The following is a 15,005-nucleotide window of genomic DNA, read 5'->3' on the forward strand; positions in this document are numbered from 1 at the left end:
CCCTTTGGAAGCTCTGACCCCTGGGACCAGGACCCTTATTCCTCCCTTTTGAAGCTCTGACCTCTGCACAGTGGTGTCAAGGCTTGTGGTACCTGGGAAAAGACAAATAATTTGGCTAGATTTGCTGAAGGATTGTAGTGACAGAACTGGAGTTAGTTTGGGGAGCAGCTGTGCTCCCAGGACGTCAAATTTTCTTGAAACTCGGGGAGCCACCTAAGGTTTGTAAGCAGAAGAAAAATCAGGGTGGTTGTAGATTTAATAAAGTACACCGGTAAAGACCTCTCCCATCCCCAAAGGAAGCGAAGGTGTGAGCCATGCAGGTGTCTGGGAGAGTGCTCTGGACAAGGGGAGTGGGAAGAGCAGATGGGCCTGGTGTGTCTGGAGCAGCACGGAGGCTGCTGTAACTGGAGAGGAGCAAGGTCAGAGAAGTGGCCGCACCACGCACCTCTCTGACACACCTATCAGAAGACCTTTGTTCTTCTGAGGAACTTTCCTTTTCTACATCCTTTACTTATATGAGGGTTTGAGCTTTATTTTAGACTTTTATCCATCTGTATTCTATTCACATTTGTAAATCTGTGAATTGTGTTGGCTCATCTAGAACAGAGATGATAATTGGATCTCCAGTTATTCATCTGTTAGACTGTTGGTAAGGCACTGAAATCTCCACGAAGGCAGGGACCCTGTCTTTCATTCCTGTTTCTAGAGAGTCTTGTACTTGATAGGAACTTAAGAATCTGATGGTGAATTAAGTTGAGTGATGAATGCATCAATTTTTGTTATTTTTGCACCTGATTTCATCCCAAAAGTACATGTAAATAGATAGATTCAGCCTTTTTAGCATAAATTCTTTTACATAGATGTGTTTTAACTCTGAATTAATAAGTAAAATTGCGTTTGATTGGGATTTAGATACAAATATGTATATCAAATTTTTTCTTAGGTACCAACAGCCAAGGTTTCAGAGCTAAACCCTAATGCAGAAGTATGGGGGACTCATATGTCACGTTTGGAAGGCAGTAGTACAGCGGATGGCGGTGTGAGTGCAGCGTGGGAGGAGACGCCCGGCCAGCGCACAGACTGTGGCCAGGAGGGTGAGTTGTGAGCTGAGGGCGATGAGGAGTGGCTTTGCTCTCAAGGCTTTGTCTTTGTTTCCTTTTAATCCATATTTAAGAAATTGTTAATTAAAATTTGTGTTATGGTTTGTGATAGTATTTAAGAGCAAGGAGATCTTTCAGAATCAGGTTAAAAATGAGAGTAACTGCAAGTATAAGCTTTTGTTTTGTTATAACAGAAAGTTATTCTTCTCACCCTGCCTTTTGTGGTAAAATTCCTAATTATAGGATTGGATGCCAACGGTGATGGCGACAAAAGTCATGAGAATGCAGCACTATCAGATTTACAGGAGTCGGACCAAACAGCTATGAACACTTTGGCTCTGGATCACTCAGAATATGAATCTCCACCTGAAAATAGCGAAACGGGTAAAGCTATTTTATGAATTCATTTTCGTATAGTATATGGGCTTTTTAAACTTAGCTTGTTAAATCTTTCCCTAAACAATGTGCCTTTCATTGCTTCCTTTGAGTCTACTTTAAGCTCACTCTTATGTGGATACAGAGATGAGGAGTTCTGGTCGGGGAAGGCGTCATGGAGAGTGTAAGACCTGAGTGGTTCCCAAAAGGCAAATCAGATTTAGTTAGGAAAAGCAGAAGATGGACTGTAGGGGAAAGTGTCGTAAAAGTACAGAGAGGGAACGTTAATGTTGAATTTGAGAGGCAAACCCAAAAAGAGTTGGTTCTTTGTAAAAGGGCTATTTACAGCTATTCTCAGAAGAAGGCAAAGAACAAGGAGAACAGAACAGTTCTCTTTTGGGGGCCAGGATGTGGGCCGACGTAGAAATGCCTATAGGTAACGGGCCACGGATTGCTCGCCTCTGATTTTGTTTCTGTCTTAATCTAAAAGATCAGGCAATTTTTAAAACTCCAACAGACGTAAGGGGTAGGCTGCACTCATTAACAGTTGGATGGGGCAACTTGAGTGGAAGAAATAACTCCCCTAAATTGGCAAATAGGAATTGAATGTGGAGTGTGTCCTGTCTCCCAGATGTTTCTCTGAAGATAGACTGGAGTTAAAGAAGGTACATGGATGAGAAAGTATGCCCTCCCTTTCTGTTGTTACAGTCTTACTACCAAACTTTATATTACATATGAAAGGTACATAATAAGCACCATGGAAGTGTTTGGCATTAAATGTTTGTTTGTTTTTCCCCTTAAAGGGTGACCTCCATGAAGGCTTTGTCTTCACTCTTGCTAATTTGGCTAGCACTTGTTGAATGCCTCCACTAACTTCTGTAATCGCCATGACCCACCTTGTGCCCTCATTTCCCTCCTCATTCTGCTTGGATTACCCAGACCATCATTTCACTTACTTCCTTGCATCCAGTGTCCTTCATAGTTGCTAAGCAAATGCCTCAAACTTCTTTAAATATAATTCTCTACCTTCTATGTGCCTATTCCTGAGCATATAGATAAATGTGGCTGAACAACAATGTATAGCAGTGTGGAATGGTCTCATTTTAAGTTCGTGATCTCAGACTTCCAGAGGGCCCACACCATTGCCCCACAGTGCTGCTATGAGGCCCAGTGAAGTCACTCTCCTGGACAACTACTTTACATCTCCTGTTCTCGCCTCAGACCCGAGCACTCTCCTCTTTGTTATTTTTGGGTAGAGAGAGATAGAGCGTTAGTGAAGCATAATTGATGTACAATAAACATCACATATTTAAAGCCTATCCTATAGCTTTTCTGTAAGTTTTATTTTCTCTAGCTTAAAGGACACTATTCAGTTCATTATAGAATTGATTTGCTGACTCTTTCATTCCCCATTGATTTCTCTAAGATGTGTATACACCTGTAAAACCATGATCACAATCAAGATAATGAACATATCCGTTACGACGAAAAGCTTCCTGTGCCCTCCCTCCTGCCCTTCCCTACCCCAGGCAACCACTGATCCGCTTTCTGTCACTATGGGTTTGGTTGCATTTTCTAGAATTTTATGTAAATGGAGTTTTACAGTATATGCTCTTTTTGTCAGGCTTCTTTTATTGGCTTACTAATTTTGACATTCATTCATGTTGTAACATTCATAGGCCGTTGCTTTTTATTGCTGAGCAGTATTCCCTTCTAGTATATACCATAGTTTGTTTTTTCATTCACCTGTTGGTGAATATTTGGATTGTTTCCAGTTTGGGGTTATTACAAATAAAGCTACTATGAATATTTATTAGCAAGACTTTTTCTGGACGTATATTTTCATTTCTCTTGGGTAAATACGTAGGAATGGAGTAGATTGGGTCGTCTGGTAGGCATGTGTTTATCTTCGTACGAGACCGTGAATCTGGGTTCCACAGTGGTGCCTTGTTTTCCCATCAGCAGTGGATCAAAGCTCCAGCTGCTCCACACCCTCACCAGCACTTGATATGGTCAGTCTTTAATTTTAGCCATTCTGAAAGAGAGGTAGCGGAATCTTATTGTTGTTTTAATTTGTATTTCCCTCGTGACTGATGCTGTCAAGCAACCTTTCATATGCATATATTTTTGATGAAGGGTCTGTTCAAGTCTTTTGCCCATTTTCTTATTGGGTTGTTTTATTATTGAGTTTTGAGAGTTCTTTATATGTTTTGGACACAAGTCTTCATCAGATATGTAATTTGCAAATATACTCTCCCAGTCTATTGCTTGTCTTTTTGTTATCCTAACAGAAATTTAAAAGTTGAAAAGCAGAAGTTTAAAATTTTTTATATAGTCCAATTTATCAGTTTTTTTCCTTTTATGGATCTTGTTTTTGGTGTTGTACCTAAGAACTCTTTGCTTAATCCAGAGTCACAAAGATTTTCTCCTAGAAGTTGTATAGTTTTAAGTTTTACATTTTTTAGGTCTGTGTTCCTTTTTAAGTTAATTTTTGTATATGATGTGAGGTATGGAGCAAAGTTCTTTTTTTTTTTTTATGTGGGGAGATGCATCTGTTCCAGCACCATTTGTTGAAAAGCCTCTCCTTTTTCCACTGCATTGCCTTTGTGCCTTTTTCAGAATCATTTGTCCCTACATGTGTGGGTTTATTTCTGGACTCTCTCTTCTGTTCCATCAATCTGTTAGTCTGTTTTGACAATAGTACCACGTTGTTTTGATTACTGTAAATAATTCTTAAAAACAGGTAGTGTTAGTCTTGCAGTTTTGTTCTTTTTCAGAGTTATTTTGGCTGTTCTGGTTCCTTTCCATTTCTATACAAATTAAAATGAGCTGGTCAATGTCTACAAAATGCTAAGATTTTTATTGGAATTGTACTGAATCTGTAGATCAGTTGGAGAAAATTGACATCTTAGTGAAGTACTCATGAGCAGGGTATATGTCTCCACTTGTTTAGGTCGTCTTTAATTTCTCTTGGCTGTATTTTTTAGTTTTCAGTATACTGGTCTTTCACATCTTTTGTCCAGCTTATCGTTAAGTATTTCATATTTTTTGGTGCTATTGTAGGTGATTTTTAAAGATTTAATTTTTGCATTTGTTTGTTATTAGTAGATAGAATATAATTAATTTTTTGTGTGTGTGTGAGGAAGATCGGCCCTCAGCTAACACCTGCCAATCCTCCTCTTTTTGCTGAGGAAGACCGGGCCTGGGCTAACATCCGTGCCCATCTTCCTCTACTTTATATGGGACGCTGCCACAGCATGACTTGCCAAGCAGTGCGTTGGTGCGTGCCCAGGATCCGAACCGGCGAACCCTGGGCTGCGGCAGCGGAGCGCGCGCACTTAACCGCTTGCGCCACCGGGCTGGCCCTGAAATATAATTAATTTTTATAAATTGATATCATACTGTGAAAACTTGTTAATAAGCTTACTTATTAGTTTAGGAACTTTTTTATAGATTTCATGTTATCTGTGAATAAATTCAGTTTTATTTCCTATCCAATCTGGTGCCTTTTATTTCTTTATCTTGTGTGTTTGCACTGGATAGATCTTGCACTGCAGAGATAAACAAATGTGGTGAGAGTGAAAATCTGGCTGACCTTAGAGGGAAAACGTTCAGTCTTTCACCGTTAAGTATAATGTTAGTTGTAGTTTTACATATGAGACCTTTATCAGGTTGATGAGGTACCTTTCTGTTATGATTTGCTGAGCGTTTTTATAAGGAATGGTTGTTGGAATTTCTTATATTTTTTTTCCATCTATGGCAACAATCATATATTTTTTCTTTTTTAGTGTGTTAAGATGAATTATGTTGATTGATTTTTCAAATGTTAAACAACTTACATTCCTGGGATAAGCCTCACTGGGTCATGATGTAATACCCTTTTGATATATTGTTGGATTAGATTGGCTAAAATTTTGCTTAGAATTTCTACACCTACGTTCATGAGGCATATTGGTCTGTAGTTTTCTTTTGCCTAGAGTTGCTCATAATAAATACTCTATTTATCCTTTTAACATCTGTAGACTCTGTAGTCATGTCTCATCGCTTATTCTTGTTATTGTCAATTTGTGTGTTCTCTTTTTTTCCACCCTAGTCAATCTGGGTAGAGCTTTGCCAATTTTATTGATCTTTGCAAAGAACAAGTATTTGGTTTCATTGATTTTTCTTGTTTTTCTTCTTCTTGTGTCATTAGTTTTCTTCTGATCTTTATCACATACTTTCTTCTGGTTACTTTGGGTTTAATTTGTTGTTTTTCTAATGTCTTAAGATGGAAGCTGAGCTCATTGAGGCATTTTTTCTTTTCTAAAATGGCCATTTAGTTCTATAAATTTCCTCCTAAGTATGCTTTAGCACAGTCTCACAAATTCCGATATGTTGTATGTTTTGGTTTTTTTAAATTCAGTTCAAAATCCTAAATTCCTTTTTTTTTCTCTTTGATTCATGGGTAATTTAGAAGTATGTTATTTAGTTTCCAAATATATGGCGATTTTCCAGGGAACTTTTTAAAAATTGGTTTCTAATTTAATCTCATTGTGGTCAACAGAAGTACTTTGTATGACTTGAATCCTTCAAATTTATTAAGACTTGTACTATGGCCCAGAATATGGGCCATCTTAGTAAATGTTCCCTTTGCACTTCGGAATGTGTATTTTGCTGTTGTTATGGGAGTTCTGTAAGTATCAGTCATGTCTAGTTGGGTGACACTGTTGTTCAAGTCTACTATATTCTTTCTGGTTTTGGCCTACTTGTTCTATCGATTAAGAGAGGTGTTCTATTCTGGATTTGTCTATTTCTCCTGTTAGTTCTCTCAGTTTTTGCTTCATGTGTATTGGAACTCTGTTTTAGGATTGTTATGGCTCTTGATATATTGACTCCTCTTTCATTATAAAATGACCTTTTTCAGCCCTGGTAATTTTCTTTGCTCTGAATTTACTTTGTCTAATATTAATATAGTCACCTCAGCTTTCTTTTGACCAGTTTTAACATGGTATATGTTCTTCCATCCTTTTATTTTTAACCTATTTGGGTCTTTATATTTAATAAAGTACATTTCTTATAGATAACAGTTGAGTCTTGCTTCTTTCAAAAAAAGTCAAATGTTAAAATCTCTGCCTTTAATTCAGGTGTTTAGAACGTTAACATTTACTATGGTAATTGATGTGGTTAGGTTTGAGTTTCTCATCTTGCTATTTGTTTTAGAACAGTTTTACTTCCAGAAAAATTGAGAAGATTGAGTACAGAGAGTTCCCATAGACCAGGCATCCGGTTTCTTCTATTCTTAACATCTTACATTATTATGATATATTTGCCACAATTACTGAACCAGTATTGGTACATTTTACCTAATATCCTTTTTCTGTCCCAGGATGCCACATTACTTTAGTTGTCATGTCTTCTTAGGATCCTCTTGGCTGTAACAGTTTCTCAGACTTCACTTGTTTTTGATGACCTTGATAATTTTGAGGAGTACTGGTCAATTATTTTGTACAGTACTCTTCTGTTGGAATTTGTTTGGTGTTTTTCTCATCATAATACTAGTATTATGGGTTTGGGTGTAGGAAGACCACAGAGATCAAGTGCCGTTTTCATCCCATCATGTTAAGGGTACATAATTTCAGCATGATTTATCACAGTTGATGTTATCTTGACCACCTGTCTGAAGTAGGTTTATTAGATTTCTCAACTGTAAAATTACTCTTTTTTTTCTCTCTTCGCATATTGTTTTCTTTGAAAGGAAGTCACTGTGCACAGCCTATACTTAAGGACTGTCCTCTTTATGAGAGCAGAGAATCTACGTAAATAACTTGGAATTCTTATGAATGGGAATGTGTCTCTTCTCCCTCGTGTATTCAGCCATTGATTTATATCAGTATGGACTCATGGATATTTATTTTATACTTTGGGTTATAGTCCAATAGTACATTATTTTTTCCTCAGATGTTCTAGCTTTGGCCATTGGAAGCTCTTCCAGTTGGCTCCTTTTGACGTGCCCCCATCAGTGTAGGGGTTTTTGTTGTTGTATTGGTGGTGTTTTCTTTTCTTTTCTTTCTCCCTGCTCCAGTCCTAGAATCAGCTGTTTCTCTAAGGAACCCTGGTTCCTTTTATTGGAAAATGATTTTTTAATAAGAAAAAAAGTTTCATACTTATCCATATAGTTACCATTTCTGGTGCTCTTTATTCCTGTGTATAAATCTAGATCTCCTTCTGATATCCTTTTGCTTCCACGTAAAGGACTTCCTTGGACGTTTCTTGTGGTGCGGATCTGCTATGATGAATTGTTTCAGCTTTTGTATATCTGAAAACATCTTTATTTTACATTCATTTTTACTTGGTATAGAATTCTAGGTTGTCAGATTTTTTTGTCAGCCTTAAAGATGCTGCACTGCTGTCTTTTCACTTGCATTATTTCTGAAGATAAATCTGACGTCATCCTTAATTTTGTTCTACTCTATGTAGCCTGTCTTTTTTTTATGTTGCTGCTTTTAAGATTTTCTCTTGTCATTGGTTTTGAGCATTTTGATTGTGATGTATCTTAAAGGTAGTCTTCATGTTTCTTGCAGTTGGTGTTCATTGAGCTTCTTGGATCTGTGATATATAAATGTTTTCATCAAACTTGGAAAAATTTTGGCCATAATTTCTTCAAATGTCCCTGTGACACCTTGTCTCCCACCCCGGCCATTCCTTCTTCATGATCTCCAGTTATACCTATGTTAAGCCCTTTGGAGTTGTCTTGTAGCTCACTGATTCTCTCTCCTTTTTTAAGTAATTATTTTTGTTTTTGTATTATTTTGGAAAGTTTCTGTTATGTCTTCAAGTTCACTAGTCTTCTGTAATGTCTAACCTGTTGTTAATTCCATCAAGTATATTTGTAATATCAGACATTGTAGTTTTCATCTGTAGATGTTCTATTTGGGTCTTTTTTGTATTTTTCATGTCTGCCTAACTTTGAGCAAGTGGAATGCAATTAGGATAACCATTATAATGTCTTTGTCAGTTAATGTCAACATCTGCGTCAGTTCTGGATAGGTTTCTGTTGATTACTGGCTTATATTTTTCTGCTTCTTTACATTCACCGTAATTTTTGGTTGGATTGAATTTGTCTTTGTTGGGTGCTTAATATTTTTGTATTTCTATAACTATTTCGATTATTGTTCCAGGTTGCATTGAAGTTACTTGGAAATAATTTGATCCTTTCATATCTTGTTGTAAGATTTGTTAGGTGTCAATGGAGCAGTGCTCAGTCTGGGGCTTATTATTTCCCACCCCTGAGGTAAGACCCTTCTCTCTACTTTTCCCTGTTTAGCCAGTGCTCTGTGAACATGAGGGGTTCTAGTCTAGCTGGTGGGAACAGGCTGTTGGCAGCCCTGTGTGAGAGAGAGGTATGCTACTTCTCATCCTTTCAGGTGGTTCCTTCCTGGCCTTGGGGAGTCCATCACGCCTGTGCCGTGCTTAGAGCGTGACTGCCTACTTGATGGGAGTCCTCTGCAGCTCTCTGGATGCCCTCCCTGTGCACTCTGTCCCGGCACTCTCCTCTGTGTCTCTTAATGCAGTGAGCCCACTGGGTTCCACTTGGTTTCCCACTTCCTGAGCCCAGGCTCAGGACAGTCATATGTCTCATATCTCTCAGGGACCTGTGTCCTACAGCTGGAAAACTTGTTTCATTTATTCTTTGTTGTTTCCATTCAAAAAATGTGTATTCAAAACTCTCCATGTGCCAGATTCAGTTGGAATACATCAGTGAATGTAAGTGATGAAAGCCCTGCCCTACTGGAGCTTTTATCCTTTGGGCAGAGACAGACAATTAGTAATACACGCAATAAATAAGTTCATGATATATAATCTAAGAGGATGATAAACACAATGGAAAAGACAAATCAAGGTAAGGAAAGTGGTGGGGTGAGGTTGCAGTTTTCTCCAGCTTTATTGAGGTATAATTGACAAGTAAAAATTGAATATATTTAAGGTGTACAACATGATGGTTTGATATTACATATATACTGTGAAATGATCACCACAATGAGGCTAATTAACACATTCATCACCTCAATAGTTACCTTTTTTTTTCTTGGTGTGCCGAGAACACTTAAGATCTACTCTCTTAGCAAATTTCAAATAGAGAATATATTATTATTAACTATAGTCGCCATGCTGTGTATTAGATCCCTGGAACTTATTCATCGTATAGCTGAAAGTTTGTACCCTTTGACCAACATCTTCCCATTTTCCCCTACCCCTGCCCCTGGCAACCATGGTTCTACCCTCTGGTTCTATGAGTTCTGCGTTTTTAGATTCCAGATATAAGTGAGATCATGTAGTTTTTTTTCTTTGTGTGTCTGACTTATTTCACTTAGCAATAATGGGTTCTCTAGGTTCATCCATATTGTCACAAATGGCAGGATTTTCTTCTTTCTTATAGCTGAATAATGTTTCATTGTATATATACCACATTTTCTTTATCTGTTCATCTGTCAACAGATTCTTAGGTTGTTTTCATGTCTTGACTTTTGTAAATAATGCTGCAGTGAACATGGGAGTGCAGATATCTCTTCAAGATACTGATTTCATTTACTTTCGATATATACCCAGTAGTGGGATTGCTGGATCATGTGGTAGTTCTATTTTTAATTTTTCGAGGAACCTCCATACTAGTTTCCGTAGTGGCTGCACCACTTTACATTCCCACCAGCAGTGAGTGCACTGGGTTCCTGTTTCTCCACATCCTCACCAACACTTATCTCTTGTCTTTTTGATGATAGCTATCCTAACAGGTGTGAGGTGGTATCTCATTGTGGTTTTTATTTGCATTTCCCTGATGATTAGTGACGTTGAGCACCTTTTCATGTACCTTGTTGACCATTTGTATGACTTCTTTGGAAAAATGTCTACTCAGATCCTCTGCCCATTTTTTAATTGGATTGTTTGGTTTTTGCTGTTCAGTTCTTTATATATTTTGGATGTTAATCCGTTATCAGATAGATGATTTGCAAATATTTTCTCCCATTCCATGGGTTGCTTTCATTTTGTTGGTTTCCTTTGCTAAGCAGAAGCTTTTTAATTTGATGTAATCTCACTTGTTTATTTTTACTCTTGTCTGTGCTTTTGGTGTCAAATCCAAAAATATCATCACCAAGTCCTGTGTCAGGGAGCTTTTCCCCCTACACTTTCTTCTAGTTGTTTTACGGTTTCAGGTCTTATGATTAAATCTTTAATCCATTTTGAGTTGGTTTTTGTATATGATGTAGGATAAGGGTTCAGTTTCATTCTTTCACAAATGACTGTCCAGTTTTCCCAGCACCATTTATTAAAGAGACTGTCCTTTCCCCATTAAGTATTGGTAGTCTTGTTGAAGATCAGTTGACCATATATGCATGGGTTTATTTCTAGGCTCTCTATTCGGTTCCATTGGCCTGTGTGTCTGTTCCTATGCTGATTCCATGCTGTTTTATTACTATAGCTTTGTAATATAGTTTGAAATCAGAGAGCATGATGCCTCCAGCTTTGTTCTTTTTCAAGATTGCTTTGGCTATTTGGGGTCTTTTGTGGTTCCATACTAATTTTAGGATTGTTGTTCTATTTCTGAAAAAAATGCCATTGATTCCAATGGGCATTGCAGTGAATCTGGAGATGGCTTTGGGCATTGTGGAGATTTTCACAATATTAATTCTTCCGATCCAAGAGCACGAGATATTTTTCCATTTATTTGTGTCGTCTTTAGTTTCTTTCATCGGTGTCTTATAGTTTTCAGTGTGCAGGTCTTTCCTCTCCTTGGTTAAATTTTTTCCTAGGTGTTTTATTCTTTCTGATGTAATTGTGAATGGGATTGTTTTGTTAATTTCTTTTTTGGATAATTCGTTGTTAGTGTATAGAAATGCAAGTGATGGTGTCCCATAATTCATGCAGGCTTTCTTCACTGTTTTTCATTCTTTTTCTTTTTGTTCCTCTAACTGGCTGATTTCACATGACCTGTCTTCAGGTTTGCTGACTCTTCCTTCTGCATGACTGATTCTACTGTTAAAGCTCTCTGTTGAGTTTTTGGTTTTGTCATTGTATTCTTCAGCTCCAGGATTTCTGTTTGGTTCTTTTTTATGATTTCTGTTTCTTTACTAAACTTCTTATTTTGTTCCTACATTGTTTTCCTGATTTTATTTAGTTGTTTGTGTTCTCTTGCATTTCATTGAGTTCCTTTAAGATGATTATTTTGAATTCTTTGTCAGGGTGTTTGTAGATCTCCATTTCTTTGGAATCAATTACTAGAGCCTTACTAGTTTCCTTTGATAGTGTCATATTTGCCTGATCCTTGTAACCTTGCTTTGGTGTCGGTGCATTGGGAGGAGCAAGCACCTCTTCCTGTCTTTATAGATTGATTTGGCAAGTAAAGACCTTCTCCTGTTGGTTCAGGCTAATGGGATTACTTATGGACTCACAGTCGTGGTGGGTTGGAGCCAGGTCACGAGGCTGCTCCTGGGTCTGCAGTGGAGTGCACAGTTGGCAGAACTTGAGTGGGTGTGGATCCAGCTTGGTCCCTGGGTGCTCTGGGGGCCTAGACTGGTGTGTCTCCTGGTGGGTTTCTGCATGGGCAGAACTGCTCATGGACTGGCAGCACAGCTGGGAGGGGCTGGAGTCAAGTCAGAGGTCTATTTCAGGCACTGCTGTCAGACTGAGGTTGGCTGGCCTATCTCCAGGGGCATGCCAGGGTCTTTCCCAGAGGGACCCTTGGCTGGCAGGACTGCTTGTGGACTGTGGCAGCGCGGGGTAGGAGCCCACTTCCAAGACCCTTTCAGTATCTACAGTCTGACGGAGTTTGGTGGGCTTGCCTCCAGGGGCTTCTAGACTGCAGCCAAGAGCAGCTGGAGCTTGGTCATGGACCACTTTGGGGTCCAGAGCCAGGACTGAGGTCTGTGTGCCAATATATTGCCCAGGGCACAGGTGGGCATGACTCCTCCTGTGACTCTTGGTGGGTGGTGCTGGTGACAGGACCAAGCCAAAGGGAGCTGTAGCCAAGTCCTTAGGGGTACAGTGCTGTTTCCAGGTCTATAGCCAGGACCTCCACTGGCAAGTCAGCTGCCTCTGTGTGGGCCTGCCTCCTCAAAACGGCTTTCCTTGGTCTTGGATCGCACTGGGGTTTCACTCTCTCCTACCTGGATCCCACAGCTCCCACAAAGGCACTTTAGTCCGAGGATAGATGCCAAATTGTTGTTGCCGAGAGGAACACGAGTGGGGACCTCCTATTCCACCATCTTGCTGATGGCACTCTCCATCTGTTTGGTTTTGCTGGTTGTCTTACAAGAGAGGGAAAGTCCAGTCCCTGTTCTCCATCTTGCCTGGTCGCAGATGACCTTGTGTCTTACTTAACTGTGAAGACTGGAGCTGTCAAAAGGGCACTTCTGCACCCCAACACCCCTGAATCTCACAGTCTTCTGTCTGTGACCCCTCCTCTCCTGTGTCCTCATGCTCTTTATCTGCTGTGTCAGGAATCTTCCACATTGCTGTATCCTCTTGTGTTAAATGAAACCGCCCTCAACACTCTATCTTCCCCCAGCAGAACTCTCCAGAAGAATCGTCTGGACCAGCTATCTCCCCGCTCACCTCCTGTGCCCTCTTGAGCCCCACCCATGTAGACTGTTGTCCCAGCCACATCACCAGCCCTGCATTTGTCCAGTCTTCAGTGACATGATGCTGCCAGGCCAGTGGGGAATTTACCTGACTCACCGTGTCCTTGTGATTCCCGCCATCGCCACGTCCTGCCTCCCCAGGCATGTGCTCTCAGTTTTCCTAGGAAGGCACATTCTGGGCCCTCAACTGTTCCTACATTCCTGGTTTAATTCCCACGCTTACCTTGAAGAGTCTGGAATGTTAGTGTATCCTTGATTATTGCATCAGCGTCCTAACTAGGCTCCCTGCTTCCCTCTTGTGCCCTTACCATCCGTCTTCAACACAGGACACTGGGCTTTCTCCGAGGCAGAAATTGGTTTCCCACCACATTTAGGTTAGAATTCTCGTGTCTTCACTGTGACCTGCAAGGCCCCTAGATCTGACACTCACCCTCCCCGCCTCTGTGGCCTCCTTTCTGACCATGTTTCCCCACTCATTCTCCCAGACATCCTGGCCTCCCTCCTGGTTCTTGAGGGCCCCCCCGCCCAGGCCTGTGCACTTGCTGCACCCCTGCTTAGAATGCACTTCCCACAGACCCTGGACAGGCCCACCCTCTCCTCCATCAGATCTCTGCTCCATGCCACCTCCACACCAAGACCCCTCTGACCATTCCGTCTAGAGCAAGTCTGTGGCACACTATCCCATGTGGTGTTTTCCTGTGTCAGATTCTACTTGATGCTCTGTGTAGTGTTTACTTATTTAACTGTTGATTGCCTCTCCCGCTGAGAGCAGAGACCTGGCCTTATTTAGGCTGAATAAACAAGTGCTACAACAATGCCTGGCATACAGCAGGTGCTTAGTAAGTGTTACATTTAAATGGGTGATTAGGAGAGGCCTTTCTGGACCAAGGAATGAAATCGGGTTGTGGTTTCAAGGGCCTTTTCTAATTTCCAGTCTCATCAAATTCATTGGTTTTGTTTGTTTTCTTGTCTTTTGGTGATTTTGTTTTTTTGCTCGTGGGAGTGGATTTTATTAAAGCTCTTCATATAAAACAGACACAAGCTCTCTGTCCTTATTTGTTATAAATGCCCCCACTTTGTCTTTGCTTTTTGATGGTCTTTGATTTCTAAAATACGAATATCGCTTGTCAGAAAATTCCACATGTATGATTATGCCTTGCAAATTTATATAGAAGCATACAAAAATTCTGAGTTCTAAGTGTGTCAGTGCTTTTTCTCTCCTGCCACCTAAAATGGGGTCCTCACCCCAACCTCCGGTGTGGAAGTCCTGCTCTTGCCGCATGCAGAGTGCTGGCGGTGTCGGGGCCTCACCCCAACCTCCGGTGTGCAAGTCCAGCTCCCGCCACATGTAGGGTGCTGGCAGTCCCGGGGCCTTACCCTGAGCTCTAGTTCTCTGTCCTAGAGGCCCTAGGTCTATGACAGGTGGTTCGTGTGACTCACATATGGACGGTGCCATCTAGCATCTTAGGAGAAATCTCCTGTAGAGTCTAGTCCCAGCTTCTGTTTCCTTTTGAGGATCTGTTTATTTAGTATTTTCCAGTAGGATCTCTTTAACTCCACAATTTCTTACTGTAACCAACTGCCTAGAAATTTAAAGGCAGGGTTTATAAGGCTCTGGTGCAGAAACTGCCTAGTCCTTAGGCCCTGGTGTTTATGATCCCAGCCTTGATTTTTTGGTGTGTATTTATCATTTCTTTATTTTGATTCTTTCCTTTATATTTTTTTATTATTTTAGTATCTGTGTTCTTGTAGGTTACTTGAAAATCCTTTTTGAATAGAGGCGAAGCATTAAATAAGCTTACACTTATTTTGTGATAAAAAGCACCTGCTAAATTTTGCTAATAAATCTTACTCTTCAGATTATTTTTCATAACTGTTGTTTTTCTTTGGGGGAGAGGGATTTTTTGAGTTCTTTTGC

The 15,005-nt window shown here is 40.1% G+C and overlaps 1 protein-coding gene across 3 annotated transcripts in view; it reads left to right on the forward strand.

Moving 5' to 3' along the window:
- LARP4B (La ribonucleoprotein 4B) overlaps positions 1–15,005 on the forward strand; it is a 94,597-nt gene that overhangs the window by 41,847 nt on the left and 37,745 nt on the right. For all 3 annotated transcript variants that reach the window (XM_087420882.1, XM_087420881.1, XM_014783700.2), the window contains 2 exons: positions 944–1,094; positions 1,344–1,484. In XM_087420882.1, the coding sequence (XP_087277008.1) occupies positions 944–1,094; positions 1,344–1,484 (292 nt within the window). The remainder of the gene's footprint in view (positions 1–943; positions 1,095–1,343; positions 1,485–15,005) is intronic.

This window comes from Ceratotherium simum, chromosome 32 (genome assembly GCF_057802395.1).
Source record: "Ceratotherium simum simum isolate JZ-2026a chromosome 32, ASM5780239v1, whole genome shotgun sequence".
In the NCBI taxonomy this organism is placed as follows: Eukaryota; Metazoa; Chordata; class Mammalia; order Perissodactyla; family Rhinocerotidae; genus Ceratotherium; species Ceratotherium simum.